The 27,052-nt window shown below is 45.5% G+C and overlaps 1 protein-coding gene across 3 annotated transcripts in view; it reads left to right on the top strand.

Moving 5' to 3' along the window:
* SULF1 (sulfatase 1) overlaps positions 1-27,052 on the top strand; it is a 142,951-nt gene that overhangs the window by 88,080 nt on the left and 27,819 nt on the right. For all 3 annotated transcript variants that reach the window (XM_080938578.1, XM_080938579.1, XM_080938580.1), the window contains exons 5-12: positions 217-456; positions 8,205-8,356; positions 10,898-11,067; positions 20,164-20,314; positions 21,332-21,507; positions 22,948-23,076; positions 23,330-23,386; positions 24,182-24,311. In XM_080938578.1, coding sequence (XP_080794704.1) covers positions 217-456; positions 8,205-8,356; positions 10,898-11,067; positions 20,164-20,314; positions 21,332-21,507; positions 22,948-23,076; positions 23,330-23,386; positions 24,182-24,311 — 1,205 coding nt within the window. The remainder of the gene's footprint in view (positions 1-216; positions 457-8,204; positions 8,357-10,897; positions 11,068-20,163; positions 20,315-21,331; positions 21,508-22,947; positions 23,077-23,329; positions 23,387-24,181; positions 24,312-27,052) is intronic.

The following is a 27,052-nucleotide window of genomic DNA, read 5'->3' as shown; positions in this document are numbered from 1 at the left end:
TTAAAGAAGAAAGAGATTGAAATGTGCTTACAGAATGTCTGAGATGTTCGGATCCCAAATGGCTTGTTCTAGAAACAATAACCGATCGAACTGTGGACTCCTCCATGCAGGGGAGGGAAACTGATAAATGGGGGAACGGAGATATCTGGGCGACATATGGACTCAAGTCCCTGTGGGGTGCGCTTTGCTAACCAGTGCCAGGACTGTGCCTTCCAGGTTCCCTGCAAGTCATGAACAAAACGAGAAAGATCATGGAACATGGTGGGGCCACCTTCACCAATGCCTTTGTGACCACGCCCATGTGCTGCCCCTCCCGCTCATCCATGCTCACTGGGAAGTATGTGCATAACCACAACGTCTACACCAACAATGAGAACTGCTCCTCTCCCTCGTGGCAGGCCATGCATGAGCCTCGGACCTTTGCTGTGTATCTCAACAACACAGGCTACCGAACAGGTAAAGCATGAGTCCCTTCCCCCGAAGTCTTGGGTGAGGGAAACTGCACTGGGCAGCATGATGTATGAGAAGTTCCAGGAGACTCATCAATGAAGAGGCTAGCTTCTCTCATCTCTGCCTGGGTCCGTGTTCTGTTGCTATAACAGAATCCACGAGGCAGGGTAACTTACTGAAGAAAAAGGTCCAAGGAGCACACAGTCAGGGTCAAAACTGTAAGAACATGCTGGCAGCTTCCGGCAAAAGATTTTATCCTCTTTCATTAATGGCAAGGAGTTAAAAAGAGGGAAAAAAAAAAAAAAAAAACAAGTTAAGTGCCTTGGGGACACAAGGCTGGCCTCACTTCCTATAACCTGCTCAGCTTGCAATAGCCACTCCCAGGAAAGGCACTTGGTTTCTCTTAGCAACCTAATTAGGTCTAAAACACTTAAATCTTAAAGAAGCTGTAGTAACACCAGAACAAAACGTGTTTTTACTCAGGAGAATGTAGCAATGTGACATCCTTTATAGAAAATCCAGGACTTGGGCTGGAGAGATGGCTCAGTAGTTAAGAGCACTGGCTACTCTTCCAGAGGTCCTGAATTCAATCCCCAGCAACCACATAGTGGTTTATAATCTGTAATGGGATCTGATGTCCTCTTCTGGTGTGTCTGCAGACAGTGACAGAGTACTCACATACAGAAAATAAATAAATGTTTTTTAAAAATTATAGAAGAAAATTCAGGATTCTCAGTGAATGCAGTGTGGAAATATTCCCACAAGGGTTCCCAGCAGGTGGAATATTACAACGTAACGGGCCATGAATGAGGTGGTGTTCCATTCACAAATCTCGGGAGAGGGATCGTTTGAAAACGTCAGGATTTTCTTAGACACTGGCAATTCCTGCTGATTTTTCAGGGGAAATTACCAGGGGTTGTTTTGAACTGCTCACTGCCTACCCCAGAGCCCCAGATCCAGTGGATAGCATGAGTAAGCCAGTTTTTGTGGACCCTTCTGACAGGTTCATTCATTCATACGTAGCTAATGGGGCTTGGTTGTTGCTTTAGTTTGAAGTCACGGGCACCAAGCATTCACCATTCCCTGAAGGAGAGGAGCTTTTTTTGTTGTCCCAGCTCTCCACCATGAACCTGCACACAGCCAAATGAGGTTTATGTTTATCTGGGATTTTAAAAAATGGACTCTTTGAGAAGGATCCTGAGTGTCCCATTGTAGACAGGTATGAAGAATGACTTGCTGAGAGCATTATGCTCAAAGCCTTTATCTTCCAGCACTGGGTACTGCTTCCCGATTTACTCAGTATTTCTTCACGGTGCACATATAGAGTTTGCCTAGTGAAAGGTAGGGTCTGGATCTCCACCTCAAGACCCACTTAGAGTCAATCATAAGAACTTATCAAAAAGGCTTATTGTAAATAATCTCCCAGCCTCCAGAGTATCTGTTCTCAATGCTTAAAACTAAAGGATTTCAGAAAAAAATGCTCTCTTGAATTTCCTTTTTAAAAAATCTCTCCCAGTAGACTCAGAAAATACAGTCATTTGCCTTTTTACAGCAAACCCCACAGGCCCTTAATTCTTGTTATTTATGGATGAAATGGTTGGGTTTGCCTATGAGAGCTCCACCACATAGGCGTTGGAGCATCCCTAGTCACAGAGAAGGAAACCTCTGTTATCTCAAGGGTGTTTGCTTCTGGTTAGTTGGGGCTTACACAGGGCACTTTCTCCTGCTTTAAATTCATGGGACCTTTCATCTGAGGACTTTCAAGCAATTTGAAAATTGAACAAGCATCTGTGCCGGGTTCCAGAATGGAAAATGTGCTTGACTGAGCTTTACAACTGGAGTAGGAGCTTCAGATGCTGTGTGTGGTTAAACCTCAGAAGCGGGTTTAAAACAGTCCCCTAATAACCCAGTTCCTGAGTAGCCACCAACTGTGTTTTGCTCATGAGAAACATGGGAAATCAGTGCCTTTCCTTTCCCGGATCCCTGTCCTTTGATCCCTAGCAGAGGATGTGAGGCTGGGAAGAATAGAACTCTCGGTGCTTCCAGAGCATGTGGATAGTTTTGTGCTCAGAGGTGGACCGTAAACTGGGGCTTAGAGCAGCACCTGGGGTGTGTGGGTTTGCTTCAGGGATAACCCAGGAAAGTGAAGAAGAAGTGGGTGGGCTTCTGTGGCTTTTCCACTTTAGTCATGTCCCCTCGTTCTTACAAGGAACCGTAGAGGGAGGCTATGTTACTGAGGAAGAACTCGGGACTCCAGAGGACTTGTCAATGGACAAAAGGCCCCCCTCAATGATGCAAGGAGTCTAGAGTGTCTGGCTGCACAGTTTTCAGGAGCCTTTTGTTTGTCTTTTAAGGTAGGGTCTTCTATAGTCTAGGTTCACCTCGAACTCAGTACTTTGAACTCATCCTCCTCGTCTACCTCCAGAGTGCTGGGATTACAGGTGTGTGCCTCTGCGTCTGGCTGTCTCCAGAGTCATATTTCTGTGCGTGTTATTCTCTCCTGCCTGGTTCCAAAGTGCCTCACAGACCCACTGAACCCAGTAGGATGCAGACCACTGAGTACTCTGGCAGACAGAAACAAACAGTAACGCCTACCTAACGTAATGGTGAGGCTTGGCTCACGAAGCACGTGTGCTGTGGATTCATACAGAAAGTCTGTGAGGAATAACTAACCTTCCCAGTAGGAGCAAAAGTGGCAAGAATCCCTTGCAGAGTTCGCTGCGTCCCCAGCTTGAGAACCAACCATTTTCTTGTAGGTGTCCTGGAATCCTTTAGTCCCTGCTTCAGTTGTATTGTATTGGGTTGGCTAAGAGTTTTGTCTGTTCCAAACCACCTCTAACCTCTCAGCTTCTAAATGCTCACAGTACAGGTACGTTCTTGGGGACAGAGCTGTCACCAACGCATAGGAGGGCAGGGCTCAGCTCGGAATACTAACCTGATCGCAGAGGTGGGTCTGTGATAAAGCCATGAGAATCAACCACAAGGCACCCAAGTTGAGACTGTGTGTCACTCTCTGCTGTGGCAGTGTCCTGCTTTAGCTCGGGATCTTTCTCCCGGAACAGCAGACCAGCTCCTAGAAACAAAGGCTGATTCCAAAGCCAACATTTTTCCAGAACCGAGGCACGTGGGTAATGGCAGAATTCATAGCATGAGATTGTCCTCTCGTGCTTAAGGAAGTCCTTCAGGGCAGCCAGGGCATGTCCAAATCCATAGGGGTAGAGAAGGCATAGTATTCGCTCAGGGGCTGGGATTTAGGTTAGTAGACAAGGGTTTGTCTAGCGTGCTTGAGATCCTAGGTTCAAGCTCAGCATCACGAATGGGGTTAGAGATCTGGTAATCTAAAGTTCTACCTGACGAGAGAGATGAAAGTGTCTCAGAAAACTGGGAAACAAAGCCACCATTGTGACAATAGCCCCTGATCCAACCATGAATCGTGGCTTCAAAATGAAGGGGAGAGAGGAGAAGAGCGTGAACCAGCAGAATCATTTCCAAGACGCTAAACTAGCGAGGGGAAATAACATATAGTTGGATCCTGTTTTCCTAATTATGAACATAATATTTGGGATATTTAACTGTAGACTTTAGAGTAATAGAGGAAACTGGGGTCATGTGACAGGTGAATCTCCATCTAGAGCAGAAGGCAGAACAGCAATACGTCTGACAGAAATCAACTCCAAGAAGACAAATTACCAAGAGGCTTATTTTGGGAGGCATCCAGAACACATAGATTTAAATGAAACGAATCGATCCAGTATTATATTTACCCTTGTATGACATGACTTTCCTTCTCAGAACCTAGGCATATTTTTGGACTGGTTGTAGCCTAGATGTTTCTCACTTTACTCATGGAAAACGTGAGTTCACGAGAGCTGAAACGTCCAAGAAGGAAAAAAACACAGCTCTGCAACTGTTGCTCTCTGTCCTGGGGAATGAAGTGAGAAAGGCCACGGCTTGTCTGTCACAAGAACGCGAGTGTTCTGCCTGAAGTCTGCTAAAAATTATGACGGGATAGATGTTAGTATAAAACTGAGCCCAAAATCATAAGGTTAGGAGGAAAAAATCATCCGTGGTTGAGAGGCTGCACCGAATGGAAGGGAAAGATGCCAAAGCAAAGCTGAAGGGCCGTCCGTGGCCATGTCTCGCTCTGCCTTTAATCTGTTTGAAGAACTCGGGCCAGTTTTCCAACATACGGTTTTCTTTTCCTGTCCAAAATTACACTGCAGGTCTGCTATGCTTGCTGAAATTACCTCAGTTCTTTCGATTATATTATTAGAAACACAGTTATGAACAGTAGGAAATCACATGAGCTAAATTTTTGACAAAATGTCATGCTGTAAGTGGGAGGTACCTGCACTGAAAACTTTAATGAATTAGTTGTGGGTTGGTGCCTCAGTGTGCTGGTCGCTAACTCCCTTTCTCAAGCCATCTTCCCCTGTCGGCTTCCATGACAGACAGATAGAGGCAGCTCTGAAGGCAACAGCAAGAACTATTAACAGACTCGAAGGAATCATTCATAAGATGTCTTGGCTTTGTTGTACATTTTTTCCTGTGATAAATTAATTTACATAAAGTTACCTATTTTCTCATCCTGTCTCTATTTAACAGGTTTCTTTTACTTGTAGTGAGTTTATTTACTCTCTACTAAAGGGATTAATTAGTTTGGCATTTTCTAAGGTAAGACACGCTAATATCGTCGTTAGTGTGGATAATGATGTTACATATTTTTGTTAGCCACAGAAAAGTGACATGTTACATACGTTTATTGGACCGCAGCATACTGGGCATACACCAGACCCTGGGATATGAAAAGGCATGAGACTATCCTTCAGGATGCTGCTACTCCATCCGAGTAAACCAAATTCATAAACACAGATGTGTAAACCACAGCTTAGCACGGTTCTCGATTATGACGTAGTCACTACAGTGAGACACTGCCACGGGCATGAAAGTGTCCAAGTGACATCATTCACTGCACTAAATGAGATTCAATTCTTCTAAGCACCAGATCTTTTATAGAACTATGAAGTAACAAAGAATTTCCTTCAGACAGGGAATTAATTTTTTTTTAATGCAGTAGGCATTATCCTAGGCAGAAGTTGTATGACACCCCTCACACAGACAGACACACTAACAGTTAACACCCAATCTTTCTTACCTCTTCTCCCCATCTCTCAGCTTCAGCCATCACCCTAAGCAGCTGTGAAGGCCAGTGGTAATTTCTAGAGGAAAAGAACGGCTCAGGAAGTCAGGGCAACGTGGGGTAGCTTGGATAGCACTAGCTCAGTTGGATTGCCATCACTGAAGGAGGGAAAAATTCAGTACTTAGATCCACTGGCCATGGTAACGTGGACCTGAAAATCAAGTTCGCCTTAGAGACAGACATAGGTGATTAGTACACATAGAACGGAGTCATCGGAAGCCTAGGATATTGATTGTAGAGATATCGCTGCCCAGAAATGTAATTTCCAAAGAAGCCAGGAGATGTTTCTCGATGTGGCTGGAGGCTCCACGGTGATTGAAGAGAGTCAGTTGCCCTGCCAGTCCTGGGTGCTGCGTCCTGTCCTGGGCTCCCTTGCAGTGAATGTGATGGGCACCAGCACATCTGGAATTCTGAGTACATGTCTCACACTCTGTTAACACCAAGACAGCGAAAACCTGGAGGCAGTTCTGAAGGCAATAGCAAGATTAACAGACTTGAAGGAGTCATTTATAAGGGCAGGATTATGGTAATGGCTAGAGATGGTACAAACGTGACCTGAAAAGTCCAGCTGTGAGAGAAGGGTAGGCGTGACTGGGCATGGCTACCCTGAAGGCGGGAAGCACGAAAGCAGCACGAAAGGTTTCTAAATGGGTTAAGGAGAATGGAAACCACAGGAGAGAGGGACTTACTTTCTACAAAGTCAGTCATAGAGCAATGTGTCCTTCAACCGCAAAATGGTATTTAAAATGTGGGGTCGTGTGAGAAGCCCCCGGCACACGATAAACACTGTTTTAAGTGCTTTCCCTTTTGTTCAGGCTCTTTGGTCCACACAACACCCCGATACTATGTTTCTCTTGTGTAGGAAGGAGATGGGAACTAGCCTGCAGATGCCTGAGAAGCCATCTCTCAGCTACACCGCCCAGTTGCTATGATCTTTTACAAAACTCTTTGAAAGCAAATGGATAGAAAAGCAGGGTGAGCCCCTTAGGGGTGAGGAGGAAGGTGAAGAGAGCAAGGCAGGTTTAGGCACAAGCCCCCAGAGCAGTCCCTTTCTGAACTCAGAACTGGAGGAACAGGGGTCTGGTCTGTTGCAGTGTATCTTGTTAGAAAAGTAAAATCATTTTGTAACTCTCGCCTGGGAGGAACCCAGCAGTGTCATCCAAGCAAACCCCTGACAGCTTCTTCGGCATTCATCAACTTGCTTGGAAACTGGGCAGGATCATCAAACGGTTCACTCGCTTACACAGTCCACAAGAAAACATTCTCCCAGAGGAGAACCTAGCATACTGTGCAACTTTTGTTCTTTCTTCCTTCCTTCCCTAATGATTCATTTATCTATTTTATTTTATGGGCATTGGTGCTTTACCTGCATATATTTCTGTGTGATTGTGTCAGATCCCCTAGAACTGAAGTTATAGACAGTTGTGATCTTCAATGTGGGTGCTGGGAATTAAACCTAGGTCTTCTGGAAGGGCAGTCAGTGTTCTTAACCACTGGGCCATCTTTCCAGCCTCTGAGTGGTGTGTTTCTCAGACTCAAGTCCAGATTAAGTCCAGAACTTATAAACTCTCTGGAATATACTCGGTTGATGAGGCTCAGTGTAGGAAACATAGTGTACTGAACAGGGATGGTGGGCAGGCTACCGGGTAAGGCAAAGGTGAACATGGAGATTCATGGTTCTTGTATCTTAGCACTTGGGAGACAGACATAGAGACGGAAGCAGGAAAAATGACAGTTTAAGGCCAGCCTGGGTCACATAGCCAGACATTGCCTCATAGATAGATAGATAGATAGATAGATAGATAGATAGATACATACATACATACATACATACATACATACATACATACATACATATAAATACATACATACATACATACATACATGGATACATGGATAGACATAGTCTCCTCATGAACCAGACTACATCTCCAAGAAGAAAGGGAAGGTGTATTAGCTCCACAGGGCACAGAACTCTGGGTTCAAGAAAAGTATTTGAGTGAAACAGAGTCTACTCTGGCCTTGATTCAAGACAGTGGAAATGGAGCGGCGGGCTGAGGTGCTACACTCAGTGAGGAAGGACTTGGAAGCCTAGGAAAATGTTTACTCTGGAAGTGTGGAGAGCAAGTTGAACTTCTCTATGGACGTCTTGTGAGTCATCACTCAAATAAAAAACAAGGAACATTATTTTTGTCACAAATAATGGCTTTCAGTGCCAGGTCCTCACATGACCATGGCATACCAGATCTCACTGACCTTTTCTGAATCCCAGTCGACTGAACATAGGGATAGGTTCTGCTTTTATTCCAGGATGGCCCTAAAAAGCAGGTCCCCAAGAGTACTCTGATGTTGAGGCTTCACTTCTGCTGACGTTTATTGTAAAACAGTACTCGGACCTCACGCTGACCAAGTCTGAGGAACTGTGGACAGGCAACACTGCCGTTTGATGAATTTCCCTTTCTCTGCCATTCTTCAAGTCCTAATTTTCTATCTCTGTGTATGCTTATGACCAATCGTCTCATGCAGGAAAATAATCTCTCATTTCCAATTGTAGCCTTTTTTGGAAAATACCTCAATGAATACAATGGCAGCTACATCCCTCCTGGATGGCGTGAATGGCTTGGATTAATCAAGAACTCTCGTTTCTACAATTACACTGTTTGTCGAAATGGCATCAAAGAGAAGCATGGATTTGATTATGCAAAGGTAATTTCCAGCGTTGATCCGCTTCAGGGCATAATGGGGGAGAGACACTTCTGGGAGGAAAGCTGTCTGGAAGACGGGCTTTCTCTGTTCTCACAGTGTCCGAATGAAAAATAAAATGTTAAGGCAATTTCCAACTCCAGACAAGAAGACTCGAGAGAACCAGTGGTGTTTGTCTACTGAGGCTTTCTTCCTTCTCCCTCGTTAGGATGAAAGGGCAATCTGTCTCTGATGAACTTGCCATCAGAAGTATCGTGTCTCCTCCTCCCTTGTGTCTTGTCTAGGGAGAGAGCTTGTACTTTCCACTGCTGAAAGTATATATTGTCTGTGGCGTCAACCTTCCACGTGGAAATCAGAGCAGTGTAGTGCGCCCAAGAACTCTGGGACGCTGTGTTACTCGATTTTACACCCATCTCATGAATCGTAGTATTTGTGACAAGGACATCTGCCCCGGGGCACTGAAAGTACACCATAGTCTAAGGCTGTCCTGTCAGTCTCAGGATGTCCAAACCAACCTAGAAAGGCTGCCGTGGTTTCCAAACACTTAGGTCTTAGATTTTAAAACTTAAACAAGTAAGCCAGACACAGTGCTGTCTTAAGAAGCTAGCCCTTGGGAGGTTAGGGCAGATGGGTGGAGAGTTTGACCCAGCTGGGACTGCATAGTGAGGTGCAGCCGACCAGGAGTGCTTGTCGAGGACCCCAGAAAACACAACAAATCCCAAATACGGTCTGAGGATTACTAACTTGTTTTAAAAAAAAGAAAAGAAAAAAAAAATGAGATTATAAAAGCAAAAGAGGAACAGCTTTCAATTCAGCTTGGCAAATTTTCTAAAATATTCTCCTGGAAATGCCAAAATCAGCTGGATCTAGCACCTGTCTCAACAGGTCCAGGTATCTGGTAGAAAGAGAAAGGGGACTAGATTAGTATGTGTGGGTGCCAGTCTCTGTGCCTGGCCTGATTATAGCACAGTGCACTTGAAGAGAGACTTAGTGTAAGTCTGGGTCTTTTCTAACCTCCTGAAAACAAATGGAGTCACCTACACTGTTGATGGGCATCTCAACATCAGAGTTGAGAGCAGGGAGCTTGAAGGTGCAGTTGAGCGATGTCCTCATTGTAAAAGACAAGCAAGCTCAGCTTGGAGTGAGTGGTTCAACCGCTCACGTATCCTGGGTCATTTCCCTGGCTGGGAACAAAAATCACTGCAGCCAAATGATACAAACCACACACACAGACTGTCACTGTTATCACTTTTGATCTGTGGGGAAGCTTTCGTCCTCCTTGTTCAAGCTATTAACCTTTTATTCCCTGCTGCCCAAAGGAGAACAAAGTAATCATGATTCTCTCCAAATACCAAATCAGCAAGACCTGTTCATTATCACGGCTGATTAGATGTGAAAGACAAGTATGCTGTAAAAGAGTGTGTGTGTGTGTGTGTGTGTGAGAGAGAGAGAGAGAAAGAGAGAGAGAGAGAGAGAGAGAGAGAGAGAGAGAGAGCATATAAAGAAATTAAATAGACTCCCACGTGGAAAGTTGGGACAGCCTTTGGACATGTCCTAACAAGGACATGTGACATGGATTTCTTCCCCCAGCACTACTCCTGCAGCTGTTCTGGTCCTTAAATCCACAACATGTGACCAGCTGTGCCTGGAAGTCTGACATTGTGACCACTGCCTAGGAGTTTCTGACAAAAGTTTACACTAGAGTTTCAGGCCAACGATACACACAGAGGAAGCAGGTGGCTTCATTAATGTTTTCATCCTCTCTTTCTTTATCCTGCTTCCTCCCTGGTCACTTCCAAACTTGCGTCACACCCTGCCCTCTAAAATACGGCTGACGTGGTTTCATTAGCAGGTCAAACTGGAATCCGAGCAGCTTTATTACTTACTTTGTACATTAACAGAAGAAGGGGGGGGGGGGAATCAAATGCTCCCATATTTAAATGTTCTAAGCCAGACTTGCTAAAATGTTGCAATTTGTCCCTGTGCCTGTGATTTTGACAGCGCTAGATGGACAGTTCAAAGAAAAGATCTTTTCCTGGGTTTGCACATTTGTATGTGTCCTCTCCTCTCTCTCTCTCTCTCTCTCTCTCTCTCTCTGTGTGTGTGTGTTCGTTCTGAAGCTGTGAATGTCAAGTGGGTGTGGGTGTTTCCTGCCCTTGCAGTAATTAAATGTTTTGCCAACGAATTCCATCAATGAAACTTGAGAATGGGATACGTATCTGGTGTTTCATATGCTCTGAATTTGTATTACCAGCTTTCGTCATTATCCGGGGCAAACATGACTTGCCTCTTTTCTCCCCTAATTGCTAAATGGTACATATCTCCCCACATCCTTGCTGCTAAGCCAGCTACCCTAGATAGAAATGGACCCCAGCTATCTATCCTCTGTTGTTGGAGGTAGTTGGTTCCTTGGGGGGACTCTCTATCGCATGCTTAGACATCACCTCTTTACTCGGTGGGTAGATTCGGAGGGAAGCGGTATTCAAATGTGATCTTAAATGTCACTCTTTGTAATTTCTGTTTTGTGTCAAATGTATGTTTCAGGATTACTTCACAGACTTAATCACTAACGAGAGCATTAATTACTTCAAAATGTCTAAGAGAATGTATCCCCATAGGCCCATTATGATGGTGATCAGCCACGCAGCGCCTCATGGCCCCGAAGACTCCGCCCCACAGTTTTCAAAACTGTACCCCAATGCATCCCAACACATGTGAGTAACAAAATTAATACTGCACCCTGCCGGACTCGGCCCTTGATTACCAGATTAGCTTCCCAGATTACCCTCCTTGTCAGCTTCTTTCTTTCCACTCTGTGTAGCCCCAAGGGGGAGATAGATGCCCAGCTCCTCAGGCTCAAAACACGGGAACTGAGGTACGGGCACAGGAGAGGCAGGGCAGCCAACCAGGCTCGCCGTAGAGTGCTGGGGGTTCTGATTGGGTATCGCATTCCGGCGTCTGCCAGTAGCTAAATGAAGGGAAACGGGCGTGGGGCGGGCAGTTTCTACCCAGAGTTACTTTTGGTGTTCTAAACGGTATTCTGGTCTATGGTACTGATTGGATGGGAGCATCTTGCTTTTCGTAGCCTCTGTGCGGCCCCTGTGTGCCCTGGCTATAGACACGAGGCTTTATGTTCTTTCCCGGGGGACACAGGAGCAGCCTGGCTGCAGATGTTCAATTAGGCTTGTGCAGGAGGTATCTAAGTAGCTGGCCTGGGAGGCCCTCTTGGGTCACCGCTTTAAAATAACCTAATGTTTCATCTCGAGAGGAGGGGGTGGGGAGGCTCAGAGCAGGCCGTCCTTGGTAAAGCCTCAGGGAGAGAGAGCTGCAATGTGCTGATAATCCTGGTTGGCCAAGGGTGGAAAAGCCTAGGTGCCTCGGCGGCAAAGAACAGGATTTTGTTGTTGACTGTGTCAACACGGTTTCTCCCAATCTTCACGCCCAATATGCATGCCTTCCACACAGAGCAGCTGGTATCGGGTCGGCTGAACACACTGTCTCTGAGACTCGTTCATGATCTGGCTGTGTTTAAATACTGCTCCTGTCTGTCGTGTCTCCCCCACCCCACTTCCTAAGATCCCAGACTGAAAGAATCTTGAGGAAGTCGAGAAGTAACTACTCAGGAGGTTGTCAGGCATCCGGCATTCCCTGGGATCCAGTCATACTAAGTTTCAGTCATAGCCTTACTTAGTATCTTTCTGTAACAGTCCTTCCTGAGTCACATGGCCGTGACTAAGAGGAAATAGGTCAGAGTGACTTAGAACAGGAAGCCAAGTGGGTCACCTGCTGAATGTGCGCAGGAGAATGCAAATAGGATGGAGATCTCGAAGATAGTGGCGCCAGCCATCCGGGAATCTGGCCTCCATGATCTGCTAGTTTGGACTCCACTGTATGGACAGAATCCTTCCCTTCACTGACTCTGCAGACGGATTTATGAATGAATCCTCAAAATAGGTGTCTCCGTGGTGGAGCTCTGTGGTGGAGCTCTGTTAGAGATTCAGTAAGCAGCCGTTCAGTGGGAGGGACGTATCTCTCAGGCTTCCTCAGTGAGGTCTTGAAAGTCACCTTTTCCCTCTCTTTTGTATCAGGACTCACTTGGTTCAGTTTCCTTTGTTGAATTAGCACTAATGCCATCCCATCCTGAGGTGACAGCCTTATGCCTTAAGGGATTTGTCAGTTTGCAGAGAAGGGTTTCATGGTTCTTCAGAAGTCAGCTAGTCTTTGAAGCTTCAAGGCTAGGGCCTACATAAAAACCAGCCACACTAGAGGTCCTGACATCGAGGTCAAATGTACAGGTGATGCTTGCATATGGAGTGGAGTTTAGTTGGACTTTGGGGGGCGGGGGCTCTCAGCGGTAGTTTGGAAGAGTAAATCTTAGACTCTAACACTGAAAATTATACTTTATAAGGTCACGATACAACGGAAACCCATTAAGGAATAACCAACGGATACCCCTTAAAAAGATTAATAAACTACGACAAGGGTCCAAATCCAGTTTGTGTTAATAAGGTTTAACTGAAATACAGCCATGCTTATCTGAGGTCCACCAGCCAAATGGAGCTGTGACATGGTCTGCTAAACTTAAAAGACTCACAGTGAATTCGCTCAGACCCAGGTTTCACAGGGGAAACAGCAAAGTGTCCAGACAGTCGTAACACTAGTAGGGCCAGAGTGTCAGGCACAGAGCAGTAATCTCAAGCACTGTAGAGCATGGGGGGAGGGGGAAGCATTTGCATCTGTTGGAGAAACAGACTAACAGGCAATCATAGTGGACCAGGAGGGACAGGGGGACATATTTGCAGAAGACTCTATAGTCAGGAAGGTAGATGATTTCAGGGACAGAGTATAGCGCGTGTAAAAGAATCTAAAACAGTGGTTCTTAACCATGGGTTGCGACCCCTTTGATTTTACGGTTGGGGGTCAGCACAACATAAGGAAAAGTTGCAGCCTCAGGAAGGTTGAGAAGCATTGCTTTGGACCCCAAGAATGGGGTCCAAATAAAGTTATAAGAAATAAAGCTTAAAGGGAGATAAATGGTTGCGAAGTATTGAGAACCCCATTGAGTCTGTACGTTAAGTAGGTTAATAAGAATGCATGAGCCCACTCGATCATTTCCACGTGGGAAAGTGTTGGGCTTTACACTTCTAACAAGCCAGCAGTGCCTTCACATTGATCCGACAAGGCTGAACCTTTGCCTGGCAGGGGAAGGAATCCAAGCTGGTGTCACCTGTGCTACTTAAGGCCACAGGCAGCAACCTAAGCCTTAGAGCCTCCAGGGGTAAATGGGATTAAACAAGGCACATTGGCCTGATGTCAAAAAAAACAAGACTTCAGAGAGGAAGCTGAAGTCACGTTCCATGTGAAGACACAGAAGCCACACTGCTGGTGGCCATTCTTCCAGATCTTTTCTGTTAAGATCAGCCATATGCAAATGCCAATACGATCGACCCACAAATAGTAGAATTTTTTTTTTATCAGTCTAACTTGCTGTTTAAAGAGAGCCCATAGAAAACTTGTCCTGCCATGATACGATGAACCCCTTGAGCTCACTGCAACGGGCCTCTCACACGCGGCCATTCTAAAACAAGCAGATCCAGGCTGCCGTGTTTTTCTAGTGGTACATTTTTGCTCCTGGCAAATGCCAGGCGGGAGAACGTTACTAGCCATGGGCTACGCGCAGTCTGTGTGTGATTCCACTTCTTTGCTACTACGCCTTGGGTTTTGTGTGCCCAGCACATGCCTCCAGCTGCCTTGCTGCAAAGGTCTCCCTGGCTGCTCTAGAGAAAGGCTGGGGGGGGGGGGTGCACAGGTTCAGGGTTCAGTCCTCCAACAAAAGGAGCGAGACAAATTGAAGACAAGCTGCAGATTGTGGTGCATGGAGCTACTGAATGGCTGGCTTCCTTGGTAAAAAGAAAACATTAGCAATGCAGTCAAGCAATGGGATGCAAATGAAGGTCTCTGCAGAAATGTTTGGCAGGCCCTGTGGAAAGAGCATAACGCTGAAGACTCTCCCCTAGTGGGGGAAAGCTGGTCATGTGGACATTTTGCTTCAGGTCTTCCTAGGTGGCCAAACATCAGCCGATCCCTTTCATCCAGCCCTGGGCTGTAGCTATCTGACCCTCTTACCCTGGAGAGAGTGGATCAAGTTTCCATGGTATTTGCTGCTTTGACAAAGAGAGAGGCCCGTTCAGAATCGGCACACTGGCTTTACAAACTGGGCGAAGAGGTTATGCCTCCCAACTAAGAATAGGAACGGATTATCGCTCCCTTGTTCACATGGGGGTCCTGTTTAATCAGACAGTAGTAGCTCAGCCTGTCTTGGCCTCCAAGAAATACAAGAAAGGCTCCAACACGGAAATCCACATAAAAGTCTTATCAGGAAACCCTTCACTATGGCAGAGCCCCTACTAAGCTTTCAGGAAATAAGTCTGGCCTCACAACCCCACCCCTGCGATAATGCGGATAATGCGCCCTGCCACCCACTGTCCCCATCATCTCTGGTGGTTGGTTTTTAATTGTTTTGTTTCAATAGCTGTTTTTTCCATAGTTCATAAACACACACACTCACACAGAGAGACAGACACACAGACAGAGATACAGAGACAGTCTGAGACAGAGAGACAGACACTGAGACAGAGACAGAGGGAGACACAAAGACTGGGACTGAGAGAAGGGAGGGGAGGGGAGAGGGTAAGCTGCTAATTGGGGCTGTAAAGAAACATCCCTTCTTGGAGCTAAAGAAAAGCTTGGCAGTTAAGAGGACCCAGCACCCACATCCAGCAGCCAGGGCCATTAACTTCCCTTCTAGCCTCTGAGGACACTGTACACACATGTACATGTCCCACACAAATAAATGCACATCATTAAAAAATAAATAAATAAATCTTTATAAAATGTCTTGGCCTGAAAAGAACTTGTATTTTTATCTCTTTTGCAAAAAAAAAAAAAAAAAAATCCATAAAAAGTTATGCATCTGAAGATGAATTTTTGAATACTATACAAATTCCAGTTTTAGCATGACTCTTTTTATAAACTTTCTCTGCTATTTCTTTAAGATGAGCCCCAGGGTCCCTAAGTTCCTGAACTTAGCAGCAGGACTCCAGAGGACCACAGTCACATGAAGCAGCCTAAGAATGGTGTCCTAGCAGCTTTGTCCCAAGACAGAGACAAAAGCACCTTCTTTACTCCCTGAGGAAGGAAGTCTAGCTTTCATTTAGTTGGAAAAATAATTTCTGTTTATCAAATGAATAATGCTGATCTCACCAGCTAGCTGACAGAAAATAAGTTTTCAGATATAGTATTAGAATTCCTCAAAAAAAAAAAAATGTTCAAAGAGCAGCTAGCAGTTCTCCTAATTCTATAATTTTTTTAAATTAAAAAAGAAAAAAGAAGTCCCAGTCGTTTGCTTTACTGAAAACCTAAGTGGCTTTACTCAGGTGACATAAGTAGTTAGGGACAAAGTTAGAACCAGATGCCAGCTCTCCGTGTCCCAGCTGTTCTGCCAAGTCTCAGTTCATGTCACAGCCACAGTGGATTCCAAAGTGTATTACATATTTGCATAATTCCAATTGGCATTTCCAGCATCGTTAAACAACTCTCTTTTTATTGTACGCCTATAATGGAGATCATTTGGTCTCACTCCGAATGCATTCAACTGTTTCCTGCCTAAAGACATCTGAAGTCAGGTGGGGCAGATCTCCATAAAGTCAACTAAGTAAATTCCATTTTAATGAAATTGAAGACGGCGAGGTTTGGGAGAGTAGAGTCTCCAGTGTAAGGCTTTGCAATTATGTGGAAAGACTGTAGCATGGACCTGTGTTCACCAGAGATGTACCCCAACAGTCACTGAGCAATTCTCTCTCTCTCTCTCTCTCTCTCTCTCTCTCTCTCTCTCTCTCTCCTATCAAATACTCACTGAGCAATTCTCTCTCCCATCACTGTCTTTTTTTTTTTTTTTCTGGTGGTGTTTGCAACTAAAAAATAGATGAGGAAACAGATGTCCAACACATTAACAAAAGAAATATATTTTCACTGGAAAGACAGCAAAGGCCATCAGTATTCAAAAGTTCATGATTCCCCAAAGTGAATTCAATATACAACACATGCATTTCTTGAAGCTATTTCTTGGCTACCAAGAATCATTCCTTTAAAAACCCTGACCACCAAAGAAAAAGATGGTGATGTTGATTTTTCAGGATCCTTTGTCAGAAAGTGACATCAGAAAGAGACTCAAACCCCAAAGAAAATTAGCATCCTGTTGAAGACTGAACTTTACTGGGTGGCCAGGTGTGTGAACATGGTGCAGTCCTGAGAAATACACCCACAAAAGCCAGAGTAGAAGAAAGCAGCTGGCAGGGAAGTCTGGGGAGGCAAAGACAAAGTTTTCCAGCCCAGGAATGGTCATCAGAGAGCTGCAGATGTGCTTCTGAAACAAACAGATCTGTTTGGAATCTTCAGTTCACAGGAAGAAACTGTTACCAAGCCTGAGACCATGATACTTCTGGGGCCTCCCCACCCCCCTTTGCTTTGTTTTGAAATTTCCTCTCAATTTTAAAGTGGCCATCAGTGATGCCTACTTTTCTATGATACAGAGACTTTTCTAATGAGACAGACAGTATCTGCAGCATAAACTGCTATTCAGCAATTCCTCGGTAGGAAGACAAATGCTTTTAATTGGGCAAATGCTAACCTGAGCACTTTGCCAAAGGGGAGCAGGGCACCGAAGTGCGCTATCCCGGCTACCGGTAAGGGACAGCAGAATGTGAGCCTGAAGCTGAGTTCGAAGAGTGGCAGAAATCTCTTAGCCCTCACAGGAACCTTTGCAAAGTCATTATCCACACCATACAGATGAAGAAACTGAGGCACCACCCCAGAAACCTCCCCCAAAGACCTGCCGAGAATCATGTCTTAGCACATCAAAACTGGGAGGAAGAATGAGGTCTTACTCCCAAGCATTTTGGACAGCTGAAGACAGTTTCCCTGTTGTGAGGAGTATTCCTGAGCCAGCTCCAGACCCTCTTTGAGGAGGTTGAAGTCAGGTCCTTAAGCAAGCCTTAATTAGCACCGAGGGACAGAAGGCTGCAGCTTCAAGGAATTTGGCAGACCTCAGCAGGAGGTAACCACAGTCTTTGGCAAAAGATCACTTTTCAACAATGTTGTCAATTCCAGCCACCCGGACCTTCCACCTGCGGGTCTCTGAACAGCTGCTGTTCTTGGGAGGTGGGGGGAGCAGCGGCTGTCTGTCTTCCTTTAAAAAGCAAATGTCTGCCCCCAGAGCCCTGCTCCCCGCTGGGATCCCACCTGGAATGTCCTCTTCTAAGCTAGAGGTCATCTCCCATATTGAGAAAGTCAGAAAACTACAGGGGGAGGGTGGGCAGCTTTGACAACAGACTCTGAACTCTCCCTTTTAATATAAGCCAGATTTAACATATGTCATTTGGTAAATCCAGGAGTCCAATTTGAGGCTTGTAATTTGCTGCAAGCTTCCCGGCTCCTCAAAGTGAGGTGGGGCTGCGCCAAGTACATCAAGGTAACTGGTGGAAGATGTAATTTGCCCACGTGAGCCTGCATGTCGGTTCCCTATTGTAATTTTTATTTGCGTTGAGGTTTTGTGGTTTTAAAAAAGTCAACTAGATTTATTTTTAAATTAAGCCGACCTAACTTCAAAGGCAGCGAGGGAAGGATGGGTATTATGCAGAAACCCTGTGTAATCTCTTACAGCTGTATCCCCTTTGGGGCCACAATTGGTAAAAGGCTAGGAGACCTTTCATGACCAACTCGCTGTCTTGCTCTGACCCCATGCTCTGCCCCCTAACTCATGCTACCCCTGGGCCCCAGCCACATGGGTGCAAAACCATTGCTTGGGGATTTTCAGGCCCTTCTGTCCTTCTCAGCTTCTTAATCTACTCCTGTTTGTACTGAGGCATGGTGCACAGACAATGGGGAAGGCAGAACCAGCCCTTTCTCCCCTGCACCCACTTGCCACCATGGCCCATTTCTAGAAAGGAGGTACGCTTCCAGGTCAAAAATTAGGACCATTTGGCTCCAGAATCATTTATACAGTAGGCAGCAAATGTTGAAAGTTTCTCTTTGGCATAGTCTCTACAAGGAAGAGGAAAATGGGAAGGCACGGTTCGCTCTGACGGTTCTCAAAGACGCTGTAGTTTAATGGTACAGGACTGTATTGACCTAGATATTTACATGAGGAGACTTTGCTTGTTGTTGTAGAAGTCCCAGAGGACCCTCTGCCCTCCACTCACAAATGTGCAAATTCAGGGTTGCTTTTCGCTCTTCAGTTTTCCCTTCAGTGGGAACTCGTGTTCTCTGCCACACAGCACTTGGATCTTTAGCAATGGTGTCTCCAGAGCTTAATTGAGGACCATGAGGGTAACCAGGTAACGTGATGATGTCAGCTCCCCTCTAGAATTACCTACTATCTGAATGGATCCTCTGACAGGAGAAAATGTGTGCATCAAGCTCATCTCTGTGGCTCAGTGTACACGAGAACATACCCGTGTACAGCTAGCTGTGCAAGTGCTGTGTAGGGAGCTCAGTGTTACAAAATCAGTGTGGTGCTCAGAGGTGTCCTGAAATGGCCTGGTTCACAGGGCCTGCTTCCAGGCTCCCTCTCAGACTTTCCTCAGTCCTTCAACTGTGGAGTTCTACCCCGCAAACAGGTAAACCGGTTCCTCAGTCAGCACGGATGGTGGCTCACAGGGAGACTGGCTATTGGTAAAGCATCCCTTTGTCCGTGTTAGTGATTGTGAGCTGTGGGTTCCAGGCTTGATTCTGCTGTCTTGGTTCAGCTATGTGACTTGTTTACCAGCCTTGGTTCCCGAATAGGTAAAATGGGTGTAATAAACCTGTAACCAAAAGAGCTAAGACTATCAAATTAGTTAGTGTAAAACCAGCTGGGTGCTACTTTACAGCAAATGCTTCCGCTGTGAGCATTGCATGTGAAGAAAAGGCTTCCATGAATGTATAACAGTGTCTCAGTGACACAGGTCTACACTTCAGGACATCAGATGGTGTCATCTAATGGCAATTAGGAAAGAGTTTAGTGAGAAAGTGGCCATTTTGAGTTTCCAGGGCTGTATAGCTGATACTGTTGATCTCTGCCCACGCACACGACTGTAGGTGTGAAGGAGTCTAACCCACAGTGAAACCCACTTCTCCATAGTTAACAAAACCCGTCTCCTCTGCCCCCGTTGATTTCTCTATGAAGCAAGTATTTTATTGGTAAATGTGTAATTGGCAGGCTTAGCCTTGGTTAATGGTTTTAACCTGCAACATGGACAAAGAACAGATCTCCTGATGGCGTGTAAGTAAGAGAACAGATTATCTTAAGAGAGTCCAGTGAAAAAAGATGATTTCGGTCACAGTCATCCCATGGGATGTGCTGGTGGCCTTAACAGGGAAATTAGCAATAATAAACGCTTCAGGAGCTGACATCACTCAGAACATTCCTTCCTGCATTTCTGGGTATCTGTAAATCTTCACGTGTGACCCTTACATTTTACTCCTAAAACCCAAATGAACTTGAGTTAATTCCACGTTCAGTCCGAGTACGATCTGTGAGTGTCGGTGCATACAGAGGCTGTGCCCGCTTGGAACGGGGAACACGGCAGATAGTTCCCCAAAATGAGAGAGTGCTCAGGATGTTTGAGAGAAAGACTTCAGCAGTGACTGGATCATCCAACGGAAGTGATTATTTTACAACCGTCAGCTGGAAACGTGTCCCGAAATGACTAAGTTTTTCGTAAAGTTAGAAAAGACAGAGTGTATAAAATGTTTCTTCTGCATGCTTTCAGAACTCCAAGCTATAACTATGCACCAAACATGGACAAACACTGGATCATGCAGTACACGGGGCCCATGCTGCCTATTCACATGGAGTTCACCAACGTCCTGCAACGCAAGCGGCTCCAGACCCTCATGTCCGTCGATGACTCTGTGGAGAGGGTGAGGCTGCCCATCCCCCACTGCAGCACCCTCCCATAGACCCATTCCTGTCCACCCAGCTCTTGTCTCCTAATATTATGTTAAGAGAGACAAGCGTGTTCAATGATGTCCTTATTCCTGTTCCTTTGTCGAGTTTCTTCAAGTGTGTTTCTCTTTTCTTTTAAAGATTTATTTATTTACTTTATGTATATGGGTATATTATCCTCATCGCAGATGGGTGTGAGCCATTGAACTCAGGACCTCTGGAAGAGCAGACAGCACTGTAACCACTGAGCCATCTCTCCAGACCCCAAGTTTGGTTCTTAAAGAGCCAGTGGCAAAGGATAGAAAATTTAAAATATCACAAACCAGAGTCTGTACCCTCGATCGCCTTCAGAAATTACGTCATGTCAGTGACTAGAGAGGGTTTTATGCAATGTAATAGAGAATAGTGGTAACTATGGCAAAGTCAAAGGAAGGACCCTGTCTAATTCGAACAGTGATTCCAGTCCAGTTGCTCTCAGCAGTGTGAAAGTGAAAATCAAGTCTGTTCGCATTTCTAGCTTTTTAACAAAGACTGGGTCTACCCAGATGCAGTCTTTCTTACCGTTACAGTTAAGTAAGTTTGATTTGATCATAGATCTTCAAACTGAAAAATCTACCATGTTGGAAGAAGTGATTTCATGACTTGTATGCTTTCTCTAGCAAACAGGAAACAAACCCTGTAAGCAAAATGTTCTGGATTAGATTAAAAAAAAAAAAACAATTTGACTATAGCCCTGGGTATTTCCCACCAGGATCATATGCATTTCGAAATTATTTATAATGTCTCTGTTTGTCAGCCTTACTAAAGCAACGCTTGGCTTTTGAAAAATCCTGAGAGTCAGGCAGGGTGACATGTGTCTTTAATCTCAGCACCTGGGAGGCAGAGGCAGGTGGATCACTCTGAGTTCACGGCCAGCCTGGTCCGCATAGGGAGTTTTCAGTGCTGTGACCTGCCACCTCACCTTTGCCGTGACCAATCTCGCTCTGTCTCAGCTGTACAACATGCTTGTGGAGACGGGGGAACTGGACAATACTTACATCATCTACACCGCGGACCACGGCTACCACATCGGACAGTTCGGACTGGTCAAGGGGAAGTCCATGCCGTACGACTTTGACATCCGTGTGCCTTTCTTCATTCGTGGGCCAAGCATAGAACCAGGGTCGATGTACGTATGTCTGTAGCACGGAGCCGCCACAGCTCCATATGTTACATGGAAGATAATCCAGGTCTTAAGTTACCCAGAACTAAAACACAGGACACAGCACTTACAGTTGCTGCCACCTAGTAACTAAACTATACTGCTTAAGAGAAAGGAATGGTAACAGTGACAGCGGCAGATTCCCTCAAACCAAAACGAGTCTGTGTGTCCCTTTGCCCTCCGTATGTGGATAGGATGTGCTCTTGAAGAACATCATCCTGAATCAGAGGTGCAGCGTCACTTCTAATGAGCCCAATATTTATTTATTTATGTGAATACACTGTAGCTGTCTTCAGACACACCAGAAGAGGGCATCAGATCCCATTACAGATGGTTGTGAGCCACCATGTGGTTGCTGGGATTTGAACTAGGACCTCTGGTAGAGCAGTCAGTGCTCTTAACCACTGAGGCATCTCTCCAACCCTTGGAGAGGCTCCAGCCTTAATCCAGTGCCTTAGACTGCTCGGCGTCACTTTTGTTTTTATTTAAGAGAAGAGAGACTGAAATGAGGTCTTCCTGTCCCTCTCTCGGCTGATTGATTACGTCATCAGAGACGCAGACGTCTTTTCCTTCCCCTACAATCCCGACTTGCTTGGTAGGAAACTGACATCATGTGTATGGAGAGCTGCGGGGACGGCAGGGGACAGAGGCAGGGGACAGAATCGAGAGTGAATTTCCAAATAACATCCTCCATGGACTTAGGCCAAACCAAGAAGCTGGCCAGGCAGGGTGAGGGCGTGTCTGAGAACCCTCGGTGCTGAAGCCCAGAGCCCAGGACTCTGAATTTCCTGTCTAGGGTCTCACTTGCTGCTGTGCTGAGCTTATTCTGGGATGAGCTGATGAGAGGAATAAGGCTCTTTGAAGAAGGTTTTATGTCCATTACAATCACTAGAGGGACAGGGACTAACGGAACATGTTACATAAAAGCAGACAGGAGATTTGTTTGAGCACCAGAGAGGAGGGAGGGGTTAGGACAGGGAAGTCAGAAAAATAATATGAAAATGTCACAGTGAGACCCGTTTCTTTGTATGCTGACTTAAAGTTAATTTTAAAAGTTCATTTCAAACTGTCTGAGAATAATTCTGTCTGTAGTTAGCTTTGTACAGTGAAGTTCTTCGACATGAGGGAAACTAAAATCTATAAATCTGTGGTTACTTACAATATTGATTTTACAGCTTTAATACAAGTGGAGTTCTAGCCTATCATGTTTTAGAAAACGTGTATCACACACACACACATACACATTATTAAAAATAATAATAGAAATATTAAAAAGCCTCATGTACCAACACACGTCCTGCCTGGCTCTGTGTTTGAGACACAGCAGTTGGGGACATCTCTCCAGAAGCTCTGTAGCCACCTGCTACCTGCTTTGGGTCTAGCCTGGAGCCATCTGTCTCCTTACAGAGTCCCACAGATCGTTCTGAACATCGATTTGGCCCCTACCATTCTGGATATCGCTGGTCTTGACACTCCTTCTGATGTGGATGGCAAGTCTGTCCTCAAACTTCTAGACCTGGAAAAGCCCGGTAACAGGTATGTAAACACGCCTTCTGTCAGCCAGCCCCCAAGGTCAGCCAGTACTGAAAACCACGGAGGTAAAATAAGTTTTCCCCACGAGGGTTCCTGCAAACCAAGCCTCTCCCAGCTGTTTCTGGATTGCACGTTGATGGAGAAGCAGCCGCGGCCAGTGGGAAGTGGGAGGCGTTTCTTTAAATAAACTGTTAGCACGGATCCATTTGGGCAAACATTCGGATGCTAACAGTAAATATTATTATTTTGCTTTCAGGTTTCGAACAAACAAGAAGGCCAAAATCTGGCGTGATACATTCCTAGTGGAAAGAGGGTAATTGTTGGTTCCCGGGGCGCCTCTGGGAACCCGTCCTAGTGAGCAGCTCTTCCTACCTCGTGTCTTTCACACTTCCTATTTTGGTTTACTGAGCCTGCCGATTTCACAAGCCCAGCTTCAGGCTTGACTTTATTATTTTACCTGGTTTTATTTATAAGTTTTGTGTACGTGTGTGAGAATTCATGTGTGCACATAGCACATATATGATGAGCTGGTTCTCTCCTTCTAGCATAGGTTCTGGGGATCAGACCCAGCCTTCGGGCCATGCTTGGCAAGCACTTTCGCCGGCTGAGCCATCTCTCTGGCAGCGTGGTTCCAATCCCAGATTGTCTATTCACTGCCAGCCAATGATCTTCACTGCTTCGTTTCTCTTTGTGTGACTTGGGAGGAAGAAAGGCATTGATACAATTATTCATTTACAAAGAGAACCTTGAGGGGTGTTTTGTTTCCATTTTTAGTTTTACAAGATCAGGTTTCTCTGTGTCACTCTGGCTCTTTTGGAACTCCCTATGTAATCCAGGATGCTCTTGAACTCACAGAGATCCCCCTGCCCCACATCTCTACCTCCCAAAGGCATGGGCCACCATCGCCCAGCAACCTTCAATATTTTTATTACTTTCTGGGGAGCAAAATGGCTCCATTGCTGACTCCCATCTTCAGCAGCCCTGTAATGTTTACAAAGGACTGTGTTGTCTCCTCCAGACAGCGCCAGAGTGTGTAGGCTGTGCAGGAGGGGATTGGGAAGATAATCAGGTGCCTCTTCAACAAGAAACTTTCCCCTCTCTGTTAAAGAAAATTTTTACGAAAGAAGGAGGAATCCAGCAAGAATATCCAGCAGTCCAACCACCTGCCCAAATATGAGAGGGTCAAGGAGCTGTGCCAACAGGCCAGATACCAGACAGCCTGCGAACAACCTGGGCAGGTAAGTGCGACAGGTATTCCCTACTGTGCACTCCGCCGAGTTAGACGCTCTCCAGACATCTGTGTACCCCTTTGGTTTCCATGTGGTCACGAGGGCACACTCAGAGGCATCTCTGCACCTGCAGATCTAAGAAGCCTCACCACTGCCAGGCTCCCTCTTGTTAACGAAGATGGCTCTCAGGGACAGGTGTGCCAAAGGCATGGGCTACATCAACGTAGGTCATGGAGCTGTGTTCTAAAGAGCACTTACTGAAGAGCTGGGTGGCTGCTGAGCCTCTGAGCCCCTGGTGACATGCTGGGACCGTCCATTCTCAGCAGAAGCAAGAGGCCATCTAACCTGCATGCACAGTGGAACCTATACCAGAGCTGGGAAAAGAAGAAACAGTCTGTATGTCCACTTTTAGCTCTCAAGCCTTTTGATATCAGCTGTGATTATGAAGCCTAGGCTTAGCCAGCAGGTCAGCTGTTATTAATGAGAAAGGAAAACACTATGCAATGGATTAACCCCCAGAAAAGGAACTCAGGTGGGTGTGGTGACACACACCTTTAATCCCACTCTGTGATCTCTGCAAGTTCCAGGCCAGCCAGGGATACATGATGAGACCTTGTCGATAGATAGATAGATAGATAGATAGATAGATAGATGATAGATAGATAGATGATTGATAGATAGATAGATAGATAGATGATAGATAGATAGATAGATAGATAGATGATAGATAGATAGATGATAGATAGATAGATAGATAGATAGATAGATAGATAGATAGATAGATAATACATAGATAGACAGGTAGATAGACAGACAGACAGACAGATACCAAAAACACAAAGAAATAGGGGAATGGGCAGAAGGGGAAGCGGGAAGAAAGAAAAGGACAAGAAAGACATGTAGCCACCAAAGACTCTTTAGTTGGAATCTGTGCCAACTAAAAGGAAATCTACAGACTAAAGGAAAACTCCATGAGCCAGTGAAAAGGGGAAGAACAAAATTAGCATGACATGGCCAGAGAGAGAGAGAGAGAGAGAGAGAGATGGAAAGGAAGGGAGAAATGATGGGCCCAGCTGCTATTGATCTTGGTTCAAGATGGAGGCTGTGTCTACCTACTGACTGTACCTGTGATGTTTCTAGTGTGCAGCCATGAGAATCTCTGTCTTACACCAGATGGCTTGTTTCTTGAAAATCAAGTAGGTAAGCAGGAAGCATCTAATTACAAAGCACAGACCAAAGGGCTGGAGGGGAGCTCAGGAGTGAAGAATGCACACTGGCCTTCCAGAGTTCCGTTCCCAGCACCCGTGTCGGGCAGCTCTTAGTGGATCTGCTGCCTCTGACCTCCTCAGACACCTACACTCAGGTGCACACCCACACACAGACTCCTACATACGCACATAACACATACATAGCAAAAATTAAACCAGAAAACCCCAAAGACGACAACGACAACTACTACTAGTAATAATAATAATTATTAATAGTAATAATAGTAATACACTTATCTTGCCTTCTAAGCTAAGTTACCTTAGCTAAAGGAAGACTTTTAGTCCTATGGGGAATTTCTATTACTAACCTGGGCCTACTGGGGCTCATAGAGACTGAACCGCCAGCCAGAGAGCAGGTATGAGATGGATCTCAGCCCTCCGCACACGTCACACATGTAACAGTTATGTCGCTAGGCCTTTGTGTGGGACTCTTCAAGTGAGAGCAGGGGCTGTCTGTGGCTGCATTGCCTGCCCTTGGATTCCTCTCCCCTAACAGGGCTGCCTTATCTAGCCTCAGTAGAAAACGATGCGCCTAGTCTTACTGTAACTTGATATGCCAAGGCTGGTTGGTATCCATGGGAGGCTTCCCCTTTTTCTGAGGATGAGAGGAGGAGGAATTGTGAACAGAGAAGGGAAAAGGGAGAAGAACTGCAATCAGGGTGTAAAGAAAATAAATAACTTAATTTAAAAAAAAAAGTCTCTGACCCTTAGGCATCCATGAAGTTATCCAACACTATTTTAAGGTATTCAGCTTGAGGAATGGGCTACCAAGGTTATCTAACGCCTTGTCCATGTGCTTCTGTTATAAAAGGTCCCTGTATATGAAATACAGAGCTGTAACCAACAGCTTGATCCCTTGCCTCTCCTGTCTCTCACTTTCTTGTTTACAGGGGTGAAGTACGAAAGGATGGGAAGACAGGGGTTCAAGGAAGAAAGTCAACAATATAGTGTTCAATTCAGCGTCAGTTGTCAGGTGTTTCACAGAGAAGCTTAAAGCATTTACCACATGTTAACTCAAAGTCTTTAAATATCTCTCGTGGACGCTCTTAATTCTTACCATGAAGAAACCTGAGGACTCTTTGGTAGCTCGCAGAAGCTAGCCTCAACAGGCTCGTGCACTTTATTTGGGAGTTGGAAACGGAAGGCAATGTCTAATGTGCCTTCTGCAAATTGCTAAGCTCGTTAGGATTTGAGCCCTCTAAGTGGTGCACAAGATGTTGGTTTGGGATTCAGTCTACCATTCGGCAAATTTTGCCATGTGGCTTGTGCCAAATCCTCAATCTATGCCCTGGAGGGCCATGGAGCATAACGTAACCACGTTATGTTGCTGTAGTCTGAACTTAGATTTCCTCACATGGATATCTGAGGTCAGAGCTTGCCCATCTGAGCAACACCCCCAGTGAGTGGCAGAAGGAATTAGGCCCTGCCTGTGTGGTGAGCTTTTTCCTGGAGAAACTCTTTTCATCGGGCAGAAGCAGGCTC

Source organism: Micromys minutus (genome assembly GCF_963924665.1).
Source record: "Micromys minutus genome assembly, chromosome: 26".
NCBI classification, from domain to species: Eukaryota; Metazoa; Chordata; class Mammalia; order Rodentia; family Muridae; genus Micromys; species Micromys minutus.
The sequence above is the reverse complement of the archived record's forward strand: the minus strand, read 5'-3'. Positions and strand labels throughout refer to the sequence as shown.